This window comes from Chlorocebus sabaeus, chromosome 14 (genome assembly GCF_047675955.1).
Source record: "Chlorocebus sabaeus isolate Y175 chromosome 14, mChlSab1.0.hap1, whole genome shotgun sequence".
NCBI lineage: Eukaryota > Metazoa > Chordata > Mammalia > Primates > Cercopithecidae > Chlorocebus > Chlorocebus sabaeus.
In genome coordinates this window covers 29,074,475-29,101,042 of record NC_132917.1, presented here as the reverse complement: position 1 = coordinate 29,101,042, position 26,568 = coordinate 29,074,475, and the positions used below count along the sequence as shown (strand labels likewise).

At 44.4% G+C, this 26,568-nt stretch overlaps 1 protein-coding gene across 1 annotated transcript in view; it reads left to right on the top strand.

Annotated features, from left to right (window-relative positions):
* Positions 1-26,568, top strand: part of ALK (ALK receptor tyrosine kinase) — a 751,958-nt gene that overhangs the window by 531,583 nt on the left and 193,807 nt on the right. The window contains exon 5 of the mRNA XM_007971055.3: positions 17,889-18,016. Within this exon, the coding sequence (XP_007969246.3) occupies positions 17,889-18,016 (128 nt within the window). The remainder of the gene's footprint in view (positions 1-17,888; positions 18,017-26,568) is intronic.

Sequence of the window (26,568 nt, the reverse complement as noted above, 5' to 3'; positions counted from 1 at the left end):
AAAGGAATATGATACAGGGGGTTGGCTGGGAGGGTCAAGGCAGATAGAGATCCTTCAGCTGAGCTCTCAAGAGTCCTGTGGTGCTTTTGGGAAAGTAAAAGCAAATACTACCTGAGGGGGTTGTGGAGTATTGGAAAGAGACCCTCACCGCCACCTCCACCAAGGACAGAAAGAGGACACAGGATCAGCCACAGCCTGCAAAGGGCGGCCATGTCAGGAGAGGAGAGAAGAGCAGCTGTTACCCTGCTCCTCGAAGACCCAACTTGATCAGGTGTAGTGAAGGGGGCTGAGACAGGAGCTGAGGGTGGGAATAGCTAAAGGAGCCACCTCCAGGATGCCATTTAGTGCTTTGTATCTGATGATGACAATTTGTAAGGGATAAATGCGTAACTCTGTATCCAGAGCCACCAAGTGCTGAAAGAAGGGTTAATTGTGGGCCAAAAAGATCAGCTTTTTTTTTTTTTTTGAGACAGAGTCTCACTCTTGTTGCCCAGGCTGGAGTGCCATGGTGCAACCTCAGCTCACCACAACCTCCGCCTCCCCACAACCTCTGCCTCCCAGGTTCAAGCGATTTTCCTGCCTCGGCCTCCCGAGTAGCTGGGACTATAGGCATGCGCCACCACACCTGACTAATCTTTGCATTTTTAGTAGAGACAGCGTTTTTCCATGTTGGTCAGGCTGGTCTCGAACTCCCAACCTCAGGTGATCCGCTCATCTCAGCCTCCCAAGGTGCCAGGACCACAGGCATGAGCCACCACACCCAGCCAACATCTGCTTTTATTGGGAGATAGTAGGCTGAATGAGAGGCAGCACTCAGGTTGGGAAAAGGGGACTTCATAAAAGAGGCAAGGGATACAAAGAAAATCTAGGACTCGGGGTCTCACACATTGTGATCAAAGTCTTGTTCTTGGGTGGCGGCAGCCAAGAGGGAATGAGACTCCCCAGCCTTGGTTAGGAGGGGTCCGCTGGGCCCTTGGTCAGCAGCCTTGCACAGTAACATAAGGGATGTCTGCACTGGAGGCTGTTAATGGGTTGGACGAAAGCGAGAAGGGTCTTTGTCACTCAAGAGCGTAGATCTCTCAATACAGCAATGGGCTAGGCTATTGTGTCCAAAAACAGAGTGCTGTCACCCCAGTATATGCAACATGATTAACTGGGGTACTATTAACATGGCTTCTTATATTTATCACTAATTTTAAAATAAGATATTGAATTTTACTAATATTTAATATCAGACATGTGCATGCTCAAAATATTTTTATAATACAGGAAAGTGAATGAAAAAAATCTTTGAAATGAGATGATGTACTGACACCAAAAGACTCAGTGGCATATGATTTAACTCAACATGGGGCTCCGCCCCTGGCCCATCACCGAGCACACGCCCACAAACATACACGGAGCCAAGTCATCATGGAAGAGGATTCCGGGTCCCAGTTATCCTAACTCAGTTTGTAAGACGCCATGAGGATCAGCACCAGATGCTTGTTCCAAGATGTTAGTGTCTGTGTCTTTTCCTGTCGAAAAAATGGGCTTCTATTTCCTTCCGCTTTCCATCCCTGTTTTCTCATCTGTAAAATGGGAAGAGTCTTGCATTATCCCTGTCCACAAGAACCAATGTTCATTTTCACCCATGTGAAAATGCAAGGAAGAAGGAGATTCCCAGGTCTGGTTTGTCCCAGGCTCCTCTACACATATAAGCCCTTCTCATGCCCCTACCAAAGGAAAGCTTCATAAACAGGAGAGACATCACTGGTCAGGCTCCACAGGTACACACACCAGGCAGACACCATGGTGGCCAAGCCCCACGCTCTGAGGCACTTCCCACTTATGGGAGTCTTCAAGGGGTGGATAAGAGAGTGTCAGCCTAGAAATCCCAAGGCCAAGCTCAGGCACACCCTAGCTAATCTTCTGAGCATGCCCTGTAACCCTCATTCCACACTGCCTGGCTGTGCAACAAAGGGAACACGGGCACCCTCGTGACTTTTGCCCAGGGTGGCTGTAAGAATCAGATGAGTTGGCAGTGGGGTGTATGTGTGGAAACATGGAGCCCTCTTAGATGGTAGAGAGTGTGCTGAGTTGAGGGTCCTCTGGCTGTCCTAAGGATTCACCCTGCTGTGGACTCGGAATTTGACAGATCTAGGTTGGAATCTCATCTCTGTTATTTACCAAACCTAGAACAAGATAATTCGCTTGCTAGAATCTCAGGGTTTTTTTTTTTTAATCTGTGCAATGGGAACAATTCCTCTTAGAGCTCCTAAGAGATTAAATGAGATAACTGTGAGGAATTCCTGCCTAGCATCTGACACAGAGTTAGTGTCCAAGGATGGCAGGCACTAATGTAACTATTATCTAATATCAATGTAACAACCACCACCTTCACTACTTGGATGACATCATTGGCAGGTTTCCAAAGCCAGAGACTCTTGCAGATCACAGTCTCGACCACTTTCAGATACCGCTGCAGCAGCTCCTGCCACACAAGCCCCACCCTGAAGAGCCTGAGTGTCCATTACCTGCCTTGGGGCAGAGGCCACCAGCCCTTTGAATGAGAGACTCAGAGCTGTTTTGAATGGTGTCTCTGAACCTGCTCTGAGCTGTCAGCAGAACTTTGCAACCACCCACAGAATTCACAGAAGGTGGGAGCTCACATGCCAGATTCCATCTTTGCAGCCTTTGTCACGGTCTATTCCAGAGTCCTCCGACCTCTGAGGATGCTGGGAACTGGGAAGGAGGAGGGGGCTCCTGCTCTCCTGCCCAGCTCCCTGAGAAACATGCCAAGCAACTGAACAGACACCAGCTTCTGTGACCTATCACAAAAAGGCCTGGGTGAAGACATGGGTTTTACAGCCTCATCCCCAGGAGCCAGTTTTTATGGACTCTTTGGAGGTTTCTGCTTGGTTTGTTTTTAAGAAAACTGCATTACAAGCTCACCAGTGGCTATAGTGACACTTATAAAACAGTGGATATCCAGGAAGCTCTGTATTAAGACACTTTGCATATATCTCTTGGGAGACAGGTAAAGGAAGTGGGCTATTCCTGTTTTGGAGATGGCCAAGTCCTTATCAATTAAATATATCACTTAAGGACTAAACCAGCCAAAAACTGGGAGCCTGTCCTTTCCGGAAAATGACGGCTTCCAGTGTATAGACCAGGGACCATGTCAAATGATCCTGAGGGTTTGGGGCTTTCTTATTATATTGATTCAAAGTCTGAGAAAAATGAGCCAATGGGAAGAAACGCTGGCCTGTGCCCAGAGATTCCTGCGCCCTCCAGCGCCTGGCCCCCATCTTTCTGGCTCTTCCATGTGCCCCTGCTTCTCGTGCAGGCTCAGCATCCCTTAAAAGTTCCAGGTCACAATTTTGAGCTGACCCTCGAAAGTCATGAAAATTGGCAGTGGCAGTCCCAGCCCAGAAACTGACTCCCAAATGAACATATCATTGGCACAATCTCAGGGCCTCTCAAGCAGTTCTGTTTGCTATGTTCTGGAAAGCTCCCATATGGCTGACACGGTAGAGGCCTCAATTCTGAATTCCAAATTCCATTAGTTTCTTCAAGCATGGCTTAAAGATGTGAGCATGACACTGGGCAAATCTAATGGGCCCTTGATTCCTGCATTATTAGCAAGCACTTCCTAGTATCATTCTACAGAGGGGCCTGCCCGAAGGGTATGGTGATATTATTCATCTGGGAGGCAGAGGTAAATGTGTAGAAATATGTTCTGTGCAATTTCTGGCCACAAGGAAAATTGGGCTGCTTTGCAAGAAATGAGTTGTTTTCTCAGCAGCCTGTGGGCTGTCTGTCCACCGGGCTAGTCATCACACAGAAAAATGATGCCATTCATCCCCAATCTGCAAAAATACTTTTAAAGTTTGTTTCTCCAGTTAGTGGGGATGGTTTTGAATGATCGACCTGTATTAGTTTGCAAGGACTGCCATAATAAAGTACCAGAAACTGGTGGCTTAAATAACAGAACTTCATTGTCTCACAGTTCTGGAGGCTAGAAGTCCAAGATCAAGGTGTCAGCAGGGTTGGTTCCTTCTGAGGCCTGTGAGGAAGAATCTCTTCCATGCCACTGTGCTTCTAGTGGTTTTCTGGCAATCTTTGGCATTCCTCGGTATACATCACCCCAATCCCTGCCTTCATATTCACACAGCGTTCTCCCTGTGTGTATATCTGTCTCTGTGTCCAAATTCCCCTCTTTTTTATAAGAATATAGTCATATTTGGCCGGGCGCGGTGGCTCAAGCCTGTAATCCCAGCACTTTGGGAGGCCGAGACAGGCGGATCACGAGGTCAGGAGATCGAGACCATCCTGGCTAACACGGTGAAACCCCGTCTCTACTAAAAAATAAAAAAAACTAGCCGGGCGAGGTGGCGGGTGCCTGTAGTCCCAGCTACTCGGGAGGCTGAGGCAGGAGAATGGCGTGAACCCGGGAGGCGGAGCTTGCAGTGAGCTGAGATCCGGCCACTGCACTCCAGCCTGGGCGACAGAGCAAGACTCCGCCTCAAAAAAAAAAAAACAAAAAACAAAAAAACAAACAAAAAAAAAGAATATAGTCATATTGGATGAATCCCCACCCTAATGATCTAATTTTAACTTGATTACCTTTATAAAGATCCTGTTATCACATGAAGTCACATTCTGAGGCTCGGGGGGTTAAGACTTAAACATATCTTTTTGAGTGAGTCACAATTCAAACAATGATACTGCCTTTGCTGCCCACCCTACTAGGACCAAAGGAAGCCAGCCGATAGTAGCACGTGCCACCTTCTCCAAAAAGCTTTCCCAAAACCTTCTCAGACAGGGTTTGGCACTCCTTGCCCTTGTCCCCTATACCAGTTGCCTGGTCCAACCTGGGAGGTGTATTCCTGAAAAACACCAAGATGAGCCTTGATCAATGAGGAGTAGCCAAGTAGCAAAGAAAAAAAAAAAAAGTAGCAAATGGCCTCTGGGTACAGGGAACATCATGAGCAATATGTGGAGGATGAAGGAGCCCTGGTATGTGCGGGGTGCCAGAGGCAGATCCTGAGGCCATTGGATAACTGTGGTCATGTTTGAGGGTTTTTTGTTTTGTTTTGTTTTTGTTTTTGAGATGGGATCTGGCTCTGTCACCAGGCTGGAGTGCAGCAGCACAATCTCAGCTCACTGTAACCTCAGCCTCCTGGGTTCAAGTGGTTCTCCTGCCTCAGCCTCCTGAGTAGCTGTGATTACAGGCTCGCGCCACCATGCCCAGCTGATTTTTGTATTTTTAGTAGAGATGGGGCTTCACCATGTTGGTCAGGCTGGTCTCGAACTCCTGACCTCGTGATCCACCCACCTCGACCTACTAAAGTGCTGGGATTACAGGCATGAGCCACCGCACCTGGCCATGTTTGAGTTTTAAAGAGATTATTCCTGACACAGGGTGTAGAATGGACCCCTCCTCTGGCTGAAGGTGGATATGTCCTTGGGTCTCAGTTCTTCTCTGCCACATTAGAGGATTAGACACAGTGATTTCCAAGATTCAGACCAGTCTTAACATCTATCAAGCCTGCAACAACATTATTATCCAGGATACTTGCCCCCATGAAGTATAAGCAGCATGGGAGAGCTTGTGAGCCTTTTGTATACCAAGAGGGCTCAGAGCACCATCCATCAAAGCTTCTGACAATTACCTTCCCATTCATAGTGTAGAGATGGAAAGGTGTGATCCCTCTCCTCACTCATTGCAACAACCACAGCCGACACACCTATAACAAAAGACAGGTTAACAAGAGAAAAAGCAAAACAAACGTATTTAATCAAAGTTCTCCATGACATGGGAACCTTCAGAAAGGAAAACCCAAAGACCCAGGGGAAATTTTCTGTTTTTATGCTTAGGTTCCATGAAGAACAGAGAGCTGTGTAGAAATATGATTGGGCAAAAGGCTATGAGCTAAGGCTAATAGACTGAGGGGGGACCCCAAAAAGGCCTGGCTGTTGGATTCTTCTTGGTCTCTTGTGTAGCACTCCTTCCTCACTCTTCCCTGGTACAGGGCAGGACCCTCTGGAACTAGGGTCTTAAGACCTGCTATCCAATAAGATAGTTTGGAGAATTCATTTATGGACAGCTCTACCTAGAAAGGCAGGGGGAAGGTTACAGCAACAATTCTCATTTCTGTGACTTGCCTTGAGGGAGAAAGGGGAGCAGGGAATAGAAAGGCAGGAGAGGGTCAGAGAGAACTTGCTTCTGAAGCCTCTCCAATGTCCTTCAGTTTAAAGTCCCCATCATGCTAAGGTGTCATACCTTGGGGTCATATTCTGAGTCCCAACCATGACCACCCCAGTGAAGGGGCAGGGCATAGCAAGGTGTGGGTGGGGGACCCTCTCCAGCAGGTAGAAGTCTGTGAGCTATTCTTACCCCACCTCACCAGGTCCCTCCAGCCTTTTCTGGCTGACCACTTATCCCAGCCCCAGAATTTGCTTACAGGACCACAGTTTATGGCAAGTTTCACCCTACTGTATAAAGTTTCAGCACAGTGGCTTGACTTGGCCAGAGATTTATGGCTGAAATGGAGCCTCTGGGCTTGGGTGTCAGCATTTTGCTTGGCTCAGAGGTTTACATTCGCATTTGAACCAATCAATACATGAAGGCATTAAGTGGTATTTAGGCTGCCTCTCTAGGGAACAAGACGGGCTGCTGGAATCATTTGAGCATGGGCAGGGAGGATGCTTCTAGGACTGGGAAATCCTTGGAGCTCTGAAGTGGGGGCCCTGGATCAATGCCCCAACTCCAGCCCTGCTCAAGACTCAGGCCTCAAGCTGGAGGCAGACTGGACTGAAGGAGGGATCCCACAGAAACGGCCACATTTCAGTTTCAATGTTGTCTTTATCCTTCTCCATGGGGATGATGTATTGAAAGAAAAAAAAAAACCTACTGCATTGACTTGGCTTGAAAGAAAAGATTGTATTTGAAAAGAACAGATGGTGCTAAAAAGTTATTGGAAGGAAGAGAGAGTTAGGAAACCAAATTCCAGATTCCCACTGGCTGCTGGTAGGTGATGTGCCCACATCTCCTTACAGAAAGAGTTAGAAAGGCAAAATGATCACCTGGGACTCTAATCACAGAAAATCCACCACCCACCCTGCCAGAAAGATTGTCTGGCAAGTTTGTGGAGTGGAAAAACCCCCCTGGGATCCCCTCCTGTGGTCTCTTCTCTAACTCTAAGTGATTCCTGGAATGCCGGCACCATCCACACTCACTCTCCTCTCACTTCCCCTGCCCAGAATTCGACTGGGTCCGTCCCCACAGCTCCCTGGTGAGGGATGCTCAGCAGATGCTGGAGGAGGAGGTGGCTTGCATGGGACCTAATCCAAAATTCAGAGAAACAGAAAGAGGAAATTCAGGATTCTCAGGGTCACTACTCGTGATTAGAAGTTTTCTCTTGCTTGATTTTTTTTTTTTTTTTTTGGTCTGGATAATCAGTGTTTTTTCCTTTAAAAAGAAGAAAAAACCACTGATGCATCTTCTATATATTTTTTATACAAACCAGAGCAAAGAAGAATCCCTCTTAGACAATACTACTGGGACCAATTGTTGTTTGGGAATCAACTTAGATCCTTAAATGTTTTCTTTTAATTTGCAACTTCTAAATGCATGCTAATTCACCAATGCTTGATGTAGCGCCAAATTAGTGTGGTGTGGTCTGTTGATTAGAGTTCCTCATTGTCTTTCTCATAAATCACATTCATAACACCTCATCCATGATGTTCAGTCTCCGTTTCTTTATAATGGAAATAATTTTAAAACTTGTGAAGTAATCTGAAGGCTCTCTGGAGGCTTTCTGGATTTTTAAGATTTGTTTCCTGATCTTTCTGTTGCCCCATTCACACCTAATTCAAGAGTAATTATTTGTAGTAACTCACCAGCTACCAGTCTTTCCAAAGTATTCAAATGTTGTCCTGCATATTTCATCCACTTAATGAGTACAGCTGGCATAAACAGTTTTAGAAACTGGGGGGGCGGAAAGGTGTGTCACTCTTCCTTACCCATCACAAAGGTCACTCTGGACACTCCTAGGACAAAAGACAGGAAAGCAAGAGGAAAGCAAAACAAATTGGTTTAATCAAAATTTTACATTACTTGGGAGCCTTCAGAAATGAAGACCCAATGTCTTGTTTGGTTTGATGAAGCCATTGCAGAAGGGGATGGGACAGAAAGGGGATGATCCAGTGGTGACAGACTTAGGGGGAAACTTAGCAAGCCTGTGGGTTCAGATTCTCCTTGGCCTCCCTGTCTAGCGTTTCTTCCTCCTGGGTGTGGAACAGGACCCCTGTGGAATGAAGGTCTTCAAGGCCGCAGGGAGAGAATAACCATTCTAGTTTTATGGCTTCCAGCAGGGGAGAGGGGTGCTAGTTCCTATGACTGATTTTGGGGAAGAGGAATTCTGGTTTCTACAACTCACTTCAAGGGAGAAAGAGGGACGGGAGACAGGAGGGGAGGAGAAGGTCAGAGAAAACTTGCTTCTGAAGCCCTTCCAATGTCCTTCATTTCAAAGGACTCAGCATGCCAAGGGGCCATACTTTTGGGTATCATGTTCTGTGTCTGACAGAATAAGCATAACTGACTCTCAGTGGGTGTGGAACTCAAATGATTGAAGTAGGGCGTCTAGGGGAACTAAAGAATAGACTTGAGCACTCAGTAACCTTGAACACTTGAACAATGCCAACCTTGAACCTTGGGCATTCAGTGACCTTGAACATTCAGTAACCTTGGACACTCAGTAACCTTCAGCATTCAGTGACCTTGAACATTCAGTAACCTTGAACTTTGAGTGATCTTAAACACAGTAACCTTAAATACTCAGTAACCTTGAACATTGAACCTCAGTAACACTGAACATTCAGTGACCTTGAACACTCAGTAACCTTGACCACTCAGCAACCTTGAACATTCAGAGTGCACAGGATATTTCACAGCATGTAAAATGCAGAGCTTGTGCTAATCCAGCAAGCAAATTAGTCACACAGAGGCCAGTTAAGAACACTTCTACTACTATGTTTTTCTTACAACTGTGGCTATGATCAGTCTACTCTTCCCCATCCCGATTGCAATGATTTAGAGGCTAAGTCTGTAGAGGTAGACTCTTTGTCTCCTGCTTTCTGGCCTGGTGTACAGAATGAAGAAAAAATGCTCAGCCATGGTCAGGGTGGACATCAGCCCCCCACAAGCCTGCATATTCCAATTCAGATTCTGAAGATGCAGAGGTCGAGTAGAAAAGGAATAGGGTAGCCTAAGGCAACACTGAAAGGGGCCGAAATATCTGCAGGATGCACCCTTTATTAGTATGTTGTTCTTCAAACACGACCCACCTCTGACCCACCAAAAGCTCTTCTAAAAAACGAGTTACTTGCATTTGGCATACATTTAAACCTATGTGCATTATAGTAGGAAGTGCCAGAGTTTTAAAGATAGTCTTGGGTTCACATTGCCTCCTAGTACTTACTACATGAACCAGCTATGTCAGCTCTCTGAGCCTCAGTTTTCTCTCATAAAATGGGGGTGATGGTATGTTTCATGCATTTGTTAGGAAAATTAAATAAGATTTTCATATTTAATGGAAGGAGTCCTGAAAACCTTTATGTCTGGAATGGGAGGCTCTTCTCTAAAACCCCCAAATCCCACCACACAATCAATCTCTTATTTCACCTTATAAGATCATCAGCCGCACTGGATTTAGGAGAGAAAAGAAACACTAGCGTAATAATAACAACAGCATCTGCTAATGCTTATTGAGTGCTAACTATATGCCCATGTATCTCAACCCATGTGATCTTCACAGCACCCCTTTATGAGTCAATTATTATTCCCACTTCTTAATTACAAAATTCAGGCACAGAGAGGTTAGGTTAGGTAGCTGGCCTAAGGTCACACAGCCAATAAAAGGCAGAATTGAGACTATAAAACTCCCAGTGGGGGTGGAACTCAAGTGATGAGAGCAGGAGGTCCAGGGGCCTGAGGTCACACAGCCAATAAAAGTCTGGCTGCTTAATTATTATATTTCTCTTGAAAGAAGGAAAGGAAAAGGGAGGGAGGAATAGAAGCAAGAAAGAGAGAAGGGAGAGAGGAAGGGAGGGAATGAGGGAGGAGAGAAAAAAAGGGGAAGTTAGAAGAAGCTCAAAAGAAGCTAGGAGGACTGAGTGCAGTGGCTCACGCCTGTAACCCCAAAGGAGGTGCTCTGGGAGGCCGAGGTGGGCGGATCACCTGAGGTCACGAATTCAAGACCAACCTGGCCAACATGGGGAAACCCCATCTCGACTACAGATATAAAAATTAGCTGAGCATGATGGCACACACCTGTAATCCCAGCTACTTGGGAGGCTGAGGCATGAGAATAGCTTGAGTCAGGAGGCAGAGGTTACAGTGAGCCGAGATTGTGCCACTGCACTTCAGCCTGGGTGACAGAGTGACACTCCACCCCTGTCCCCCTCGCCCCCCAAAAAAAGGAGGCTAGGAAAAGGAGCTCAGGACCATTTATGTTGTCTTTGTTCCAAAACATGTGAAAATAATTAGGGAAATGCAGTTTGGAACATCTTCTATGCCTCTACCCCAGGAAGGCTAGCCTACCTTCCAGATCCCAGTCACCCACTTAACATCTCTGATGAAATGAAAACTGCTTTACAGCTGACAATGCTAAGGTCTCAACAAGCAGACCTGCGGCCCCAGGGAACCCCTCCCTGCCTTGGCCCCTCCTACAGAGCCTGGAGACCCCCTTAGCCTCAGAGCAGCTCTTCTCCACCCTGGGCCATTGGGAGCCAGATCCCCACTCAACCTGAAACCTCTTCCTATCACAGCTGATCCTCTTCAGAGCACATTCATCTAATTTGTGGGAAAATATGAAGGGCAAGTGAATAACAAAGCCAAGGCTACTTGGATAAAAGACTCCACGCCACACGCCATGTGTAATTATTATTACAGAAAATTAATAAGCAACAAAGGACTTCACACTAAAATTTACATTGATCTAGCATTTTTCCCCTGCTATCTCCCATAAAAATGCTTTAAATGCAGGCTGATTTAATGGAAACAATAAAAAATTGTGCTGAATGGTTTATATTTGCTACAGAATTACTACGAAGTATATTTTAAGAAAAACTTGAAAGTTATGTGTTTTTTTTTTTTTCCTGTAGGATAAGATTAGAGAGAGAGGTTCATTGGTTTTTTTTGTTTTTTTTTTTTTCCTTTCTTTCTATATTGATCTAGACAAACTCCCACAGGCTCAGTTCTGTTTCTAACAAATCTTCACACCTTCATACCTTGTCCAGACACTTGTCAAGAGAGATTCTTAGCAAAGGCACATGTGGAGGAATGCCAGCAGTGTGGTCTGAGTCTTGACAGGGTCATGCTTGATAGTAATCGTCATCACGTGACTGTGTTCTATGTGACAGGGACTTGGCTAGTTATCTAATTTATGTGACTTTTGTCATTGTCGATCTCACCCGTGAGTTTGGCCATCCCAGCTAGGAGGTCAGTCACCACCTGAATGACTTGGTGCTCATGACCGCACAGGACATGAGGATGGCCACATCTCGTAGCCTCAGGTCCCCAACCATGTTCATCAGAGCCAGAAATAGAAATAAAGCCTCGGAAAAATAGTTTCTAACCTCAGGGAGCTTAAATAACAGAATAAAATGGTGTTCTAAAGATTGTAGAGGCATGCCAACCTGCATTGAAAACTCAGCTATAAGCAGTGCATATAGTAGGCCTTTAATAAGTTTTAACTCTTGTTGGTCATATTATTAATGCTGCTGTATATAGTATTCACATTGACTTAGTCCAAGCCTGACCTGCATTGGAGAGAACATTTATGCAACAGATGGTAACTGTCCTAGTTGAGAACTCAGGTATCCTCCAGGTCTCAATTACATAATTCTCTGGTTCCTTCTGATTTGCTCTCGGCAAATGAAGGCCAAGAGTTATGTGATGAGCTATGTAGTAATAATGCAACCGCCAAAGTTCTGCAGTCTGTGCGTTTCTCCTAACAGGGAAGGTATCATTATCATGTGAATAGATGACAGCTAGTGTTCATGAATTGACATGAACGTTTGGATTAACTCAGCTCCACTGCAATATAAATTTTGACCAAGAGTGTCAGAAACGTGTCTGATTTAATGGAAATACGTTCATTTGTCCTCTCAGTCAACAAATATTTTTTGAGTGTCTATGATGTATAAGGCATTGGAGAAGTGATGAATGATCTACCATTCTGGCATTAAGGAGGTGGGAAGGCGAGACACAGAAGTCATCCGTCCTGTAGAGGACCATGGAAAACATTGGCACGCCCAAGACTGGACCACCTGTTCTCCAAACACGTACTGTCTATGTGGCCTCTGCTCATGTGCTCATGCCAGTCTCTCTCTCTGCATTGTCCTTTTCCTAATTCCTGACCCTTCTTCACAACCCATCCTCAAGATACTCCTATCCTGCCCATTTGGAGACATCGCTTTGGCCTCTGCTTCAATAGCATATGGTGCCTACACCTCTCACTTGCCTCTTCTATGCTGCCATTCACTAAAAATCTTGGTACATATGTTTATTCTTTCTCACCAGTCTGTAAGCTCCTTGAGAACAAGGCTAAATCCTAGACCCTTAGCATCCCTAGAGCATCCAATACTTTAGCTAGTGTGCAACAGTGCACCAGTAAATATCTGAGAAATTGAATGCGACTCAACAAATGCTAACCAAGAACTAGACACAAAGCATCTTTTCATGTCCTACAGGAAGATGCAAAGGTAAAGAAGAAGCTTTTACTCTAAGTGAGGTGGCGGCCTTTGGAGGATTCTGAGAGGAAGGGTGATCTGCTATCATAGTCAAATCCTAATACATCTCGTTGTAGGGATGTTCTAACATAACCTGTTGGAGTTGTATTTAACGTATAAAGATGCATTTAACCAAGTTTTTCTTTATTTAAACAAATGTGATGGCTGCTATTCATAAACTGCAGTACCTTTCTCGCCCTCTTTTACTATATTCCTTTCTTCTTTGACTCTCATAAATGAATTGAGATGCCTACATTTGCAAGGACCAGTGTCATTCCATGGAGAAAGCAGTGGTTTCCATAGGAATAGCTCCACTTATGGAACTCCTACTGTGTGCTAAGAGCTATTACTTTGCGTACATCCTTCTCAGAAATCCTTACAACAATCCAGCAAGTTAGGCATTATGACCTCCGTCTTAAAAATAGGAAAACTGGAGCTCAGAGGAGTTAAATCCTTTGCCTAAGGTTGTAGCTTAGGATGGTGGATGGTGGAGCTGAGAGCTGAATCTAGGCCTTTCCTTGCTATACTGCAGCAGCTAAAACCATCTCAGAAAGGCATTCCTTTGAAAAGGATGTAGGGTTTGAGGGCTCACTGATGTGAGCTAGCCCTATGTCAACATGACGCCCATCAGGATATTGCACAGAAGCAAAGTATGACATGTTCCCTGTCTTGTCAACTGCCACTTATGGTCCTCACATGCTGTCATAAAGCGTCCCTTCATTCTGGGCTTAAAATAACTTGGTGCCTTTGCCCTTTTGAGTCACAGCTGCCAACCTTTCAATCTCATCATTGGCTTGCCTTGTATCAGATGTGCCAGACAGTTTTCTTTAAACATATAGAGCTAAGCTGGTAGGGAGCCATGGCAGCCTTAGAAATTCTTTTTGTTTCCATGTTAGGACTTCTTATGATTTTTTGGGAGATTTTTCTGACGGTGTATTTCACTATCTGGCTGGTGGGTCTATCCTGAAAACCCAAATTGATGATCCCTCCAGCAATGCTAAGTAGACATATTTTTCTCTATCTCTGTGATTTTAGGGAAATGAAATGCAATTGATTGTATCGAATGATCCATAGGTTGCATTGTCTCTTTTGCTTGCAGTCTTGGAGCAATAATATGCTTTATTTTCATCTTAAGTCTGCAGGTAACTCAATGTGTGACCTTGAGCAAGTCTTCACTTCTCCAACGAGGGTGAAACTGAGTCTCTTTGCAGAAATAAATCTGTGATTCTGTGATTAATCATTCTCCTCTCATCTCTGTGGGATATTATTTGTCAATTGGAGCTTTCAGGGCTTTCATAAAATGTTTTGTTACTAGGACTCCTGCAATCAGCTAAGGAAGTATAGATATCAGATCAATAAAGGCCCTTAGGGAACTTTTAATTCAATGCCTGCATTTTGCTGATGAGGAAACTAAAACCCAAAGAGGTGCAGGGACTTGCCCAAGCCCATGCAAATCCACAACCAGAATACAGGACTCAGCTCCCAATTCAGTGGCCTTTCTATATATCACTTCTAGCCCGTAGGTCAGAAATGGACCTTGATATTCACAAGCCAACCCTCCTGCCTTTTTTGATGGACTCTAACGTACTCATTATCATATAGGCACTCTGCAAAAATGGGTGGTCAGTGTTTTTCTCAAAAAATTCATGCAAAATTGGAGACAGAATACAATTGATCAGAAAACATCCAACATTTCTGTCATTTTTGGAGAGAAGTGCCTTATTCAAAGTCATCAGGCAAATGAGGGGCAGAGCCAGAACTGGAACTGGAGAGCTCCAGAGAGACACAGGGAAGATAATGGATTGTGACAAGCTGTCCATACAGTCCTCTGGCTTCCTAAAGTCCAGATGGACACCCCACACTGCCACATTGATTGATGGAAGCACCAGTGATAAGACAGTCACAAATCCCCAACACGTGGAACCAGCTGCACGTTTGTTTCCAGGAGGCTCTAGGTCCTTCCCTTCTGCAAGCCTAAGTAGAGTTGCCACCAGCCAAAGGAACAAAAGCAGGACCCTGATAGGCTCATTCTGTGGCCACTCAGGTGGCCAAAGAAAATGGAGGCAGACCAAGAAGAGGGTTTAGATTTATTTTTCACTGGCTTTCTGGTGGTCTCTTAAACAAATCTGACCCTAGGCATAAGCTTGCCCTTTTCTAGTCCCAACTTCCCTGGATATAAAATACATGTTTGGCAACTGCTCTGGAAGTTATTAAAGCAGCAGTAAACTATGGGAGGCCAGAGAATTTCAGACAAAAGTTATTGCATCGGTAACTCAGAAACTAATTCCTGAAACTCTTGACACATTTATCCAGAGGGCTGGTGCCAATATAGAAATGGAAATCATTGTCAAGGCCCACTGTGCACCTGGAATTAAAATCCATCATTCCTCAGAGCAGAGAGCTATGATTTTGGCAGAATATGAATACTCCTGCCTTTCACCACCATCTTTCCTCAAAAATAGATGCTTTATTTTTCAGAAGAACAAGACAGATTCTGCTCTTTTTGTCTTTTTGTTTGTCTCCTGAAGAACCCCTTGTTTACATATTCTTTTCAAATATTGTTTTCTTTGACAGTCCTTCATTTAAACCAAAAGGCCTCCTTTTCCTTCAATTGCACCAGTTTTATTGTGGATGGAAATCCTGCTGGGTATAGTAACAGAGAACAAACTTTACAGCAGCAATAATCCCTTCTACAGCATCTATTGTGGGGAAACTCAATACACTTTTATTAAATGGCTGAAGAATTGGCTTCAGTGATCTGAATTAACTACAGAGAACAGCGACAGGGAAGAAGACTACCTCCTTCATTCAGCAGACACCCACTGCATGCCAGACACCAGAGACATAAAGCTACCAGCCAGGAGCACCACACTGAAAGAGATGGTGGATTGTCTTAGGCAATGCCTTCATCAAAAGTTAGCACAGGCAGAAAAGATTTGGTGGGAACTAGTGTTAGCAAGCGCATGCAGAAATGGGCCCCCGATTCACTGTGGGAGGATTGACAATATGCCTAAATGTGTACACACTTTGACTCTGATTCTAGGAATTTGTCCTTAGGCCATATTTAGACAAGTACACGGAGTTAGCTTCGGCATAATCATGATCAAGAAAACATCAGAAGCAATGCACAAATCATTAAAAACGCAATCATTAAAATGATAATGTAATCTATATTGTCTTGTGACATACTGTCAAGTGAGCAAGTGCAACCACAGAGTATATGTACTATGGTCTCATTCATGAAAAATTAAAATGGATTAAAATGGACAGGTTGGGCTTGACGCAGTGGCTCACACCTGCAATTTCAGCACTTTGGGAGGCTGAGGCAGGTGGATGGCTTGAACCCAGAAATTGGAGTTCAGCCTGGGTAACACAGTGAGACCCTGTCTCTACAAAAAAATACAAAAATTAGCCAGGATTGGTTGTTCGCAGCTGTAGTCTCAGCTTCTCAGGAGGCTGAGGTAGGAGGGTTAACTAAACTGGGGAGGGTCAAGCCTGCAATGAGCTGTGATCACACCACTGCAATCCTGCCTGGACAATAGAGAAGGACACTGTCTCAAGACAGAAAAAAACAAAAAAAACTGACAGGTTGTTCCCTTAGGTGGTGACTATGGTTATTGCTGGACAATGGTATTCTAGGTGACTTTTACTTTCCATTATCAGCCTTTCTGAGTTGTTGGATTTTCAATGCTTTTTATTTTTTACAGTGAGCATCACTTTATATTTAGGGGGTGGAAATGTTTTAAAAAATTTAATGGAAAGCTAGTTTTTCCCTTATTCCTTTACCACTTGTACCGCCATACCAAAGCCCAACCTAGTGGTAAAAAAAGTGAAATATTGTGATGATTTCATAGATGTACAAATAAGCCAAAACCCACCATCAAATCATACACTTTTTTTTTTTTTTTTTGAGACAGAGTCTCTATCACCAGGCTGGAATGCAGTGGCGATTGCTGCTCACTGCAACCTCCACCTCCCTGGTTCCAGTGATCCTCCTGCCTCAGCCTCCCGAGTAGCTGAGACTACAGGTGCCTGCCACCACACCCAGCTAATTTTGTATTTTCAGTAGAGACGGAGTTTCACCATGTTGGGCAGGATGGTCTCTATCTCTTGACCTCGTGATCTGCCCACCTCGGCCTCCCAAAGTGACACTTTTTGTACATGTAATTTATTATACATGAATTATACCTCAATAAAGTTGTTAAGGAAAGAAAATATGAAATAATCTAGGTAATTTTTATTTTCCACACAAACCACTCAAAATAAGTAAATAAATCCACACACACCCACACACAAACACACACACACAGACACTCACACTTGCAGACATTTATGAATCAATGTTGGAAAGTAAATTTGGTGGTCCAATCAGTGACAGGAGTCTATTTCAAGAGGTTAATAGCATGAGCAAGGTGTAAAAGTGTTCATTTAATTTGTTGTCTATTCTCTGACAGTGTCAGTATCCTTGATTATAGGTGGGTGCCGAGCTCACCATTTCGCCTGCTTCCATCTTTTTCTGTTTGCACTTTTTACAAAGTCCACGTTAATCTTAGGTACCTTTTACCCCAAAATACATGCTTCGGTGCACTTTAATTTTCCTGCAGTAAATAAATAGCTCTTACTAGCTTCCCTGTTAAGTAACTGTAGAACAAACCTGAGGGTTCCGAGACTTTCTATCAGATAAAACTCTGAAAACCAATCATTCTTTCTAGAGATAATTATGAATAGAGTGATAAATGTTTTGAAGACATTTCCCTGAGTCTGCTGGCAGGTTTTCTCAAGTATATATTTACTTTCTTATGATACTAGCTACTGAAATAGTCCAAAGAGCTGCATTTGCCTTAAACATAATACGACAAAAGAAATGCCAGTGGTGAGAGTGGGTTTGCGAATTGGATCTCTAAGTTCGCTGGACTGAAAGAAAATAAGTGTTTGATTGTTGCTGTCAGAGTCACTGTCCTCAGTGCCACTTAGAGTCCCATCTCTTGGTGCCCATGAAGAATGTGAGCCCTGAAGTCCCTGCAAGGACGTGACCCTGTCCACATGTTACGCCTAATTCTCATAACTGTTTCTCTATGCTTTTCTCCCCTGCTTTCCAATGCAACCAGTTGGACAGTGCTCCAGGGAAGAATCGGGCGCCCAGACAACCCCTTTCGAGTGGCCCTGGAATACGTCTCCAGTGGAAACCGCAGCTTGTCTGCAGTGGACTTCTTTGCCCTGAAGAACTGCAGTGAAGGTATCTGAATCTGGCTTTCCCACTCTCGTTGGTAGCCTATTGTGTTAGATGTGTCAATAACCTACAACCATGTTTAGCTGGGAATGCACATACTTATGAAGAAAAGTCTAGAGTGGGCTGGGTGCTATAGCTCACACCTGTAATCCCAGCACTTTGGGAGGCCGAGGCAGGTGGATCACTTGAGGTCAGGAGTTCAACACCAGCCTGGCCAACATGGCAAAACCCTGTCTCTACTAAAAATACAAAAATTAGCTGGGCGTGTGATGTGCACCTGTAATCCCAACTGCTTGGGAGGCTGAGGCAGGAGAATTGCTTCAACCCAGGAGACAGAGGTTGCAGTGAGCCAAGATTGTGCCTTTGCACTCCAGCCTGGGCAACAGAGCGAGACCCCATATCAAAAAAAAAAAAAGTCTAGAGTGTTTTAGGGGCTGGTTCTGAATGACACCAGGTGATCCATATCCCAGATAATGAATTTTGAAGAGCTGGTATAAAATTATATCTTCCTTGAGAACACTTAGGCACATAGAAGGGAACAGCAGACACTGGGGCCTACCGAAGTGCGGAAGGTGGAGGGTGGGAGGAGGGAGAGGATCAGGGGCCCAAGAATGAAGTGTGGAGCCAGAAGAAGCCTGAGGCACTCTCAACCTCAATTCTCAGTTTAGACTATTCATGAATAACTTTGAAGGCCCATATCCCACAGTCATCTGTCCCATGTACAGGCCTGGATTTGAACTTTGTGCTTCTGGGAAGTGGTGTGTGAAAGGAATTCTCTCAGGGAGGAAGCCCTACTGACCCCCCGCCAACCCAGCTTCTTTTGCCCCTGTGGCTCTTCATTTATTGCTGGCCTTGCAGGAAATTTTATAGTGTATTTTGTTTTCGTTGTTTAATCAAAACTGGTTTATGTGTGGGGAAAAGAAAAATCACCATAATGTAATAGATTGAACCACAGTTCAAGTTGAAAAGGTGGTTAACCTATGATATGAGGCAATGTATGAGAAACATGTGGTTTGGGAGCAAGCCAGGAGCTTGTACAAATGTTTCCGCACTCATGAACTTGAAGATTTGTGAATGTCTCTGGACATCATCAGTCCTCACAGATGTCAAGGATCTGTGTACCGTACAAAAGAGGCCATCTGTTGAAATGGAACCAGTTAACAAGAATGTGACAGGGGGAAGGTATCAATTCCCAGAATGTTCTCATTTGATCATCATTAGGAAAAGGGAATAAGAAACTACAAAATTCCAGATATCAGGCCCACTACAAATACTCCTGCAAAAATTTCTTGACCTGAAAAAAATTCTTTGCATGTTAAAATCAAGAATCTCAACCTATAGATGTTTTCTCCCTTGCCCTGCAACTCCCTCTCACCTAGAAATATTCATCCCCCATAGCCTGTGTTGCATTTGCAGTGAGTCTGTTCCAGAGACCCATTCCTTGTCTGCTTTTCTGCCTTTATGAAACCAAGAGTTGACCTCCCTAAACTCTCTCTAATGATCCAGAAAGTTTCTGCTGGTAGGGCACCCTCTTAGAAGAGGGAGAAGATGAGTCTTCCTCTGATTCCCTAGAGAAAGTGGCTTGGCCCAGATACCTGGAGAAGTTCTCATGGTCCAGCCTCCTTCTTTCAGTGGCCCTAGGTCCAAGAACAGATGGTCTCCATGAGGAGGCAAATGTTCTCTGTGTTTCTTCTCTGGGTCAGACCACCTGTGGTCAACAACGGATGTGGAGGGATTGATATGGATGTGTAAGGCAGAGAATAGTGAAGAACAAGGTGATCTCAGTGTTTGCTTAGAACTTCTAAATTTCCTTCCCATAGAAAACAAATTCAGGTGCACATCAGTAGGCATAGACAAATTGCAGACATAAAAATCATCCTAAAATTATACTCATATTTAAAGGGAAAGGGTTACTTTAAAGGCATACTCAATGCCTATTTGATGTAGCCAAATGTCTAGGTTTTCTGGGGTCGCTGCTTTGGTTAAGCCAGAAGAAGAGGGGATAAAAGGAGAAAAATGGTGTCTTTGAAGGAGGTGAATAGAGCTGGCGATATTACTGGTCAGAACTGTAGGTAGGTCTGCAGGATGCCTGGTCTACTTTTCTGATAAGAACTTGGTCCCTTCATGATGAGGCACAGACAGAGCACAAGGGAAAACACAACTGTAGAACTCCACAGCTCTTCCTTGGTCCACCACAGAGATGTGCCATTTTAGTTCATCTGGAGAAGCCTCAAGGACACATGGGACAATTCTCTCCGCATAGGAGATAATATCTATCGGTGGGTGTCATCAAGACAGAGGCCATTCCTATATCCTCTCTACATCCTCACACTTACCACAGTGTGTGACACTAGGTAGGTGCTCAGTTCATCTCAGCCGATATGGACTAATGGCAAAAAGCTAACGCTGACAGAGCACTCGCCATGCACAAAGGCAAATGTCAATGCCTTTATGTGTTACCTCATGCAAGCTTTACAATAATGCTGTAAAGCAGGGACTAGTATACTCATTTTACAGATGGGGAAACTGAAGCTCACAGAAGTTTCAAAACTTTCCAAGGTCATTGAGTTAGTGAAAGGTGGAGTCAAACTTGATTCCAAGTTGATCTGGTGACAAAGCCAGTATTTCTGTCTAGACACTTGATATGGTTTGGATTTGTGTCCTCCCCTCCTCACCACATTTCATGTTGAATTGTAATCCTCAATGTTGGAGGAGGCTTATGCCCATAATCCTAACACTTTGTGAGGCTGAGGTGGGTGGATTACCTGAGGTAAGGAGTTCGAGACCAGCCTGACCAACATGGAGAAACCCTGTCTCCACTAAAAATACAAAAAAAAAAAAAAGTAGCCGGGCATGGTGGCGCATACTTGTAATCCCAGCTACTCGGGAGGCTGAGGCAGGAGAATCGCTTGAACCTGGGAGGCGGATATTGCGGTAAGCCGAGATTGTGCCACTGCACTCCAGCCTGGGCAACAAGAGTGAAACTCTGTCTCAAAAGACAAAAACAAAAGTGTGCAGTGGCAGGGCACGGTGGCTCACGCCTGTAATCCCAGCACTTTGGGAGGCCAAGGCGGGTGGATCACGAGGTCAAGAGATCGAGACCATCCTGGCCAACATAGTGAAACCCCCTCTCTACTAAAAATACAAAAATTAGCTGGGCATGGTGGTGGGTGCCTGTAGTCCCAGCTACCCGGGAGGTTGAGGCAGAAGATTCACTTGAACCCAGGAAGCAGAGGTTACAGTAAGCCGAGATCACGCCACTGCACTCCAGCCTGGTGACAGAGCAAGACTCCATCTTAAAAAAAAAAAAAAAAAAAAAGGTGTGCAGCACCTTCCTTGTTGCTCTCTTCCTCCTGCTTTAGCCATGTAGGATGTGCCTGCTTCCCTTTTGCCTTCCACCATGATTGCAAGTTTCCTAAGACCTCCCCAGCCATGCTTCCTGTGCAGCCTGTGGAACCATGAGCCAATTAAACCTCTTTTCTTTATAAATTACCCAGTCTCAGGTATTTCTTTACAGCAGTGTGAGAATGGACTAATACAATACTACTGTTGCTGTCTCTTGGATCTACCCTTCTGACTTCATATGCTCAGCTGTGTGTCTTATTCTTCCTATATTCTTCATAGGTGCAGACTTGTACTTTGGCAGCAGCCAACTGGTCTCTCTAATACCATTCCATCTTCCACACATTGCCAGATAAATCTCCTCAATATTACTCCTTCCCTTGTGGCACTTTCATGTGACACAGGTCATTTCTTATTGCCTCCCACATCAGAAAATAATAGAATAAGGGGCCTAGACTGGACCACCTCACTCATTTCCTGGGGCCAGGAAATGCCATTTGCAACTACAGAAATTCTCCTTGGAAGACTTTATTCTCTACATCTACATTTAGTAGGTGTTTTATAATCATTTCCCATTTAATCATTTTGGGATCCTAACTTGAAGTTCAAGACCTTGTCTTACATTTCTTTTATTTCTCCAGGGAGCAGCTAGCATGGTGCTAAACACACAGAAAACACCACACAAATACACGTTGACTGATTGGTTAATCAATCAATTGATAAATGCTGCACCTTCTTTTATAGCTTTGGGCTATTACCCTACTACTTCCAAAAGAAAGTAGCTGTGAGTAGAAATGGCTTGGAATAGGTTTTTCCCTGAAAGACCAGTGAAAGAGCAGCTTACACAATCAGCACAGACAAGAGAGACATCAGCCCCCAGAGACACCCATGCCTGGCTCCCAGGGAAACCTTAGCCCATTCACAAAAACCTGTCTTGAGCAGACAACTCAGAGCAATAGGATCACACAGGACACTCACTGGGACCCCTCAGGTTCAGAGGTGCCTACAGAAACACGTATGTCAGAACGGGAAAGACTAGCTTCTTGAAAGGGATTTGAAAAGGACCAGTGTGCCAGGCGTGGTGGCTCATGCCTGTAATCCCAGCACTTTGGGAGGCCAAGGTGGGCGGATCACCTGAGGTCAGGAGTTCGAGACCAGCCTGGCCAACATGATGAAACCCCGTCTTTATTAAAAATACAAAAAAAAAAAAAAAAAAAGAAAGAAAGAAAAAAATAGCCAGGCATGGTGGCACGCACCTGTAGTCTCAGCTACTCGGGAGGCTGAGGCAGAAGCTTGAACCCAGGAGGCAGAGGTTGCAGTGAGCTGAGATGGTACCACTATACTCCAGCCTGGGCAACAGAACAAGACTCTGCCAAAAAAAAAAAAAAAAAAAAAAAAAGAAAGAAAGAAAGAAAGAAAGAAAGAAAGGGAGGGAGGAAGGATCAGCATGGCTCCGAACAGCTCGTAAAAATGCAGGGCATTGCAAACCCTCATCTAGCACTTCCACGCACTAGGCCCTGTTCTAAGCATGGGCATGGTACATATATTAACTCATTCAATCCTTACAACAATGCTATGAAGTGTGTAATATTATTATTATCATTATTATTCCCATTATATGGATAGAGAAATCAAGGCATGGAGACCTAAGTAATTTCCCCAAAGTCACACATCTGGTATTGAAATGGAGCCATCTGGCTCCAAAATCCATGTTCTTAGCTGCCACACCTTGCTGTGTGCACTGAAGATCTCTGCTGGAAAGGACACCAGAAACATCGAATCTGTCTCCCTTGCCATGTAGAAATTGAACGAACAAAGACCCAAAGATTTTCCTTGAAATGTGATACACTAAATTACTGACCAGCCCAAGGTGCTTTCTGCCTCCACCTTATGGTTGTCAAGTTCTCAATTTTTCAAGAAATCAATTCAGTATTTCCCTTTCCCAGCTCGCATTGGCCAGAGGCAGTTGAGATGGACCACTGCCGCCAGTCAACACGAAGACAAGGAGCTGCAAAGGAGCTCCCCCATGAAAAACAAGGAGATCGATAGCTCCTGTGTGAGCCTACATACATTTTATAGCAGGCCTCTATAGCTCCTCTTCTCTTTCATGAACCTACAAGAAACATATCTGAGGTTTCCCAGGCCATAGCCACATTCAGCTCACTAATAGATTTCTCAAAAGAAATAATCTTCTTGGTTCCTTACTCTACTGAGATAATTTCATACACATTGCTTCTGATTCATTCATTAGAGAGGATGTCATAACCTTCAACTTACCCAAGAGAAGTTATTTCTCTAACTTCTCTGGCTCAGGAAGGTGAAGGAATCCAAAGTGTCAAATGCAGTCCCATGATTATGGATACCTTGAAACACATGTCCCCAAAGAGTTGGAGATGCACAAATACCATTTTTTAACTTCTCCAGGGCTAAAATGAGGGTGTTTGAACTCGACCCGTGATCTTCAAACCTTTTCTAGAACCTGAAGCCTTAATTAAAACAAAGTCTTATATGGAAGCCCAGTATATAAAATGATACAAGTATAGCTCTCTTTGGGGGGACCCAGAACCCACCTGCTCCACAGCCCTTGACATTCCCCCTCAATGGGGCTTCATGTAATACATTTTAAGAGCCACTGGACAGTCTGATTCTCAGCTCTCTCTCTTTTTTTTTTTTTTTTTTTTTTTTTTTTTTTTTTTTTTTTTTTTTGAGATATAGTCTCACTCTGTCTCCCAGGTTGGAGTGCAGTAGCGCCATCTCAGCTCACTCCAACCTCCACCTCCTGGGTTCAAGGGATTCTCCTGCCTCAACCTCCTGAGTAGCTGGGATTACAGGCGCACGCCACCACACCTGGCTAATTTTTGTATTTTTAGTAGAGACAGGGTTTCATCATGTTGGTCAGGCTGGTCTCGAACTCCTGACCTTGTGATCTGCCCACCTTGGCCTCCCAAAGTGCTGGGATTACAGGTATGAGCCACCGCGCGCGGCCTCAACTCTCCTATTAACTCCAGTTTTTATGATCTGGTCCTGGATGTTACACTATTTAAAATATGAAAACCAAAAATAGGTAGATTAACTGTATCTTCTTTAAAAAGCTAGGGCTTAGTACAAGGCTCGACTTTGAATATGGGCCATTTTCACAAAAGGCAAGTTCTTGTCCAGGTGGGTCCTGGCTTTGAGGTGCTGGGTATGTAGCTAGTATAAATATTTCCAGGAAAAAATGGGTAGCATCCCCTAACCTTGTCCCCCCTCTCTCTCCTCCTTCTCTACCAAAGACAATGTTGGACAATGGAGGATATCTTTCTTAGCCTGAAAGGGGACAAGAGGAAATGAGAGAAGCTGAACAAATAGATTCAGATCTTTGGCCAGCCATGTGGAACCAATCAACATCTAGAGTAGGCTCCAAAATCCAGCTGGGTAAATGAGGGATTACTTCATGGGCTCCTGGCAGCCTGACCCAAACTGGGCATTTTCTCTTCCAACAGCAAGCAATGCCTCAGCAGGATCCTCAGTCTGTGCTTGTAAAATGTAGATCACAGTAGCACTCTGTCTTGGGGCTGCCAGGAGAAAACTCTGTAGGTAGCGGGCTCAGCTATCCACCCATCCTTGCATCCACTCATCCATGCCACAGACATTTTCTGAGAAAGTACTAAACTGAGTGCATACTGACATTAATATAAAATAGTTGTTTCTGTCTTAGGACTGAATTTTGGTGTGGTTGCTGTAACATTTCCATTCCACTTTGCATAGAACTGTTCCTTAAAGGTCATCTTTGACTTATATTTAATTTGCACCCTAAACCTAAGAGTTGTGAGAGTTAGTGCAAAGTAAATGCAAATCTTACAAAGAGTTTGTAAGAGTTAAAGAAAGAGGAAAGAAACACAAAATGCAGCTCAACAGTTAAAAACAGATTTATTTTAGAGAAAATAAACCTGAGAGGGGCTTCTGGCCGATTTTGGTCAGGAACACTTTCTCTTACAGACTAAGAGTATATATTAGTCTTAGGGTGAGTGGGCTTATCAGAAGCTTGGAATGTTTCTGTGTAGGGGAGAAGTTTTATGGGGGGGGTTGGAATTTCTCTGAATGGAGGGGAGATTATCTTGGGGCTGACATCTTTCCAGCCGGAGAGAGACTATCTCGGGGCTAGCATGTCTCTGGCTGGGGAGGAGTTTGGAATGTTTCTTGTCAGAGACGTTATTTGTGGTTTATGGTCATGCTGACCTTGGCCATTAGGCTGATGTCCTTTGGATTTAGGTGGTTTTTGATTAAGGTGAACTTTAGGATAAGGTGCTTGTCCAAGATGGCAGTGTTCCTCCTCTGTCAGTATTGAATAGGTGTTCAATTCCTGAAGATGTCTTCCTCCAAGGTAGTTCCAACATTCCTTTCTCAGAAAGACCACAGAATGATCCCTGAACCAGAATCAGAAAACATGGATTTAAGTCTCCTTCCTACCTCTTACTTGCCATAGACTAGCCATCACTCCAAATCATTAAAGATTTCCCTCATAACTGGAACATAGATTGGGGTGTTTTTTTTTTTCATTTAAAATACGGATAACAACGTATCAATAGTTGTCTCAAAACTGACCTCATGCTGAGGGTCAGTGAGAAGGTGGCTGTGTGGAGGTGTCTTGTAAATGATGCCGTGAGCTACTTAACCTCTCTGGGCCTCGCCTCGCCTGAAGCTTTTGAAAACTAACCTGCTTCTTTGATGCTGCTGTTTGTCATGAAGAAATTATCATTCACAATAACAAACTGGCTCCTCTGAGGCTTCCTGCAAAGCTTTGTGATGTTAATTATTGACCTAATGCCAAGAGGGTGATGAGAGCCACACAGTGCCAACCTGGGGAGGTGCCACCACCTGGATCAGTCACTTTAGGGGACTCAATCAGCCATGCAATGGTGGGCTCTATTGCTTGCAAGTGAACACCAAGGAAAAATTGCAGTCACGACCTTAGTATCTTCACTTAGTTCTTGTGCCTAACTCCAGGTGGATGTTCAACTCCATTTTCAAAACGCTCTCCTTCCTAACTCCCTATTTCCAAAATCTCCTGCCCTTAACTTACTGTGGACTGAACCATTTAAAAGATAAGCATGAAAATTATGATTTCATCAGCCACTGAGATCTGCTTGCATTTCTCAAATGTCCCTCCCCAGCTCAAGCTTTGGTTCCATCTGTGCCCCCCTGCAGTGCGCTCTTCATCTTTCAAAGACCCGCAC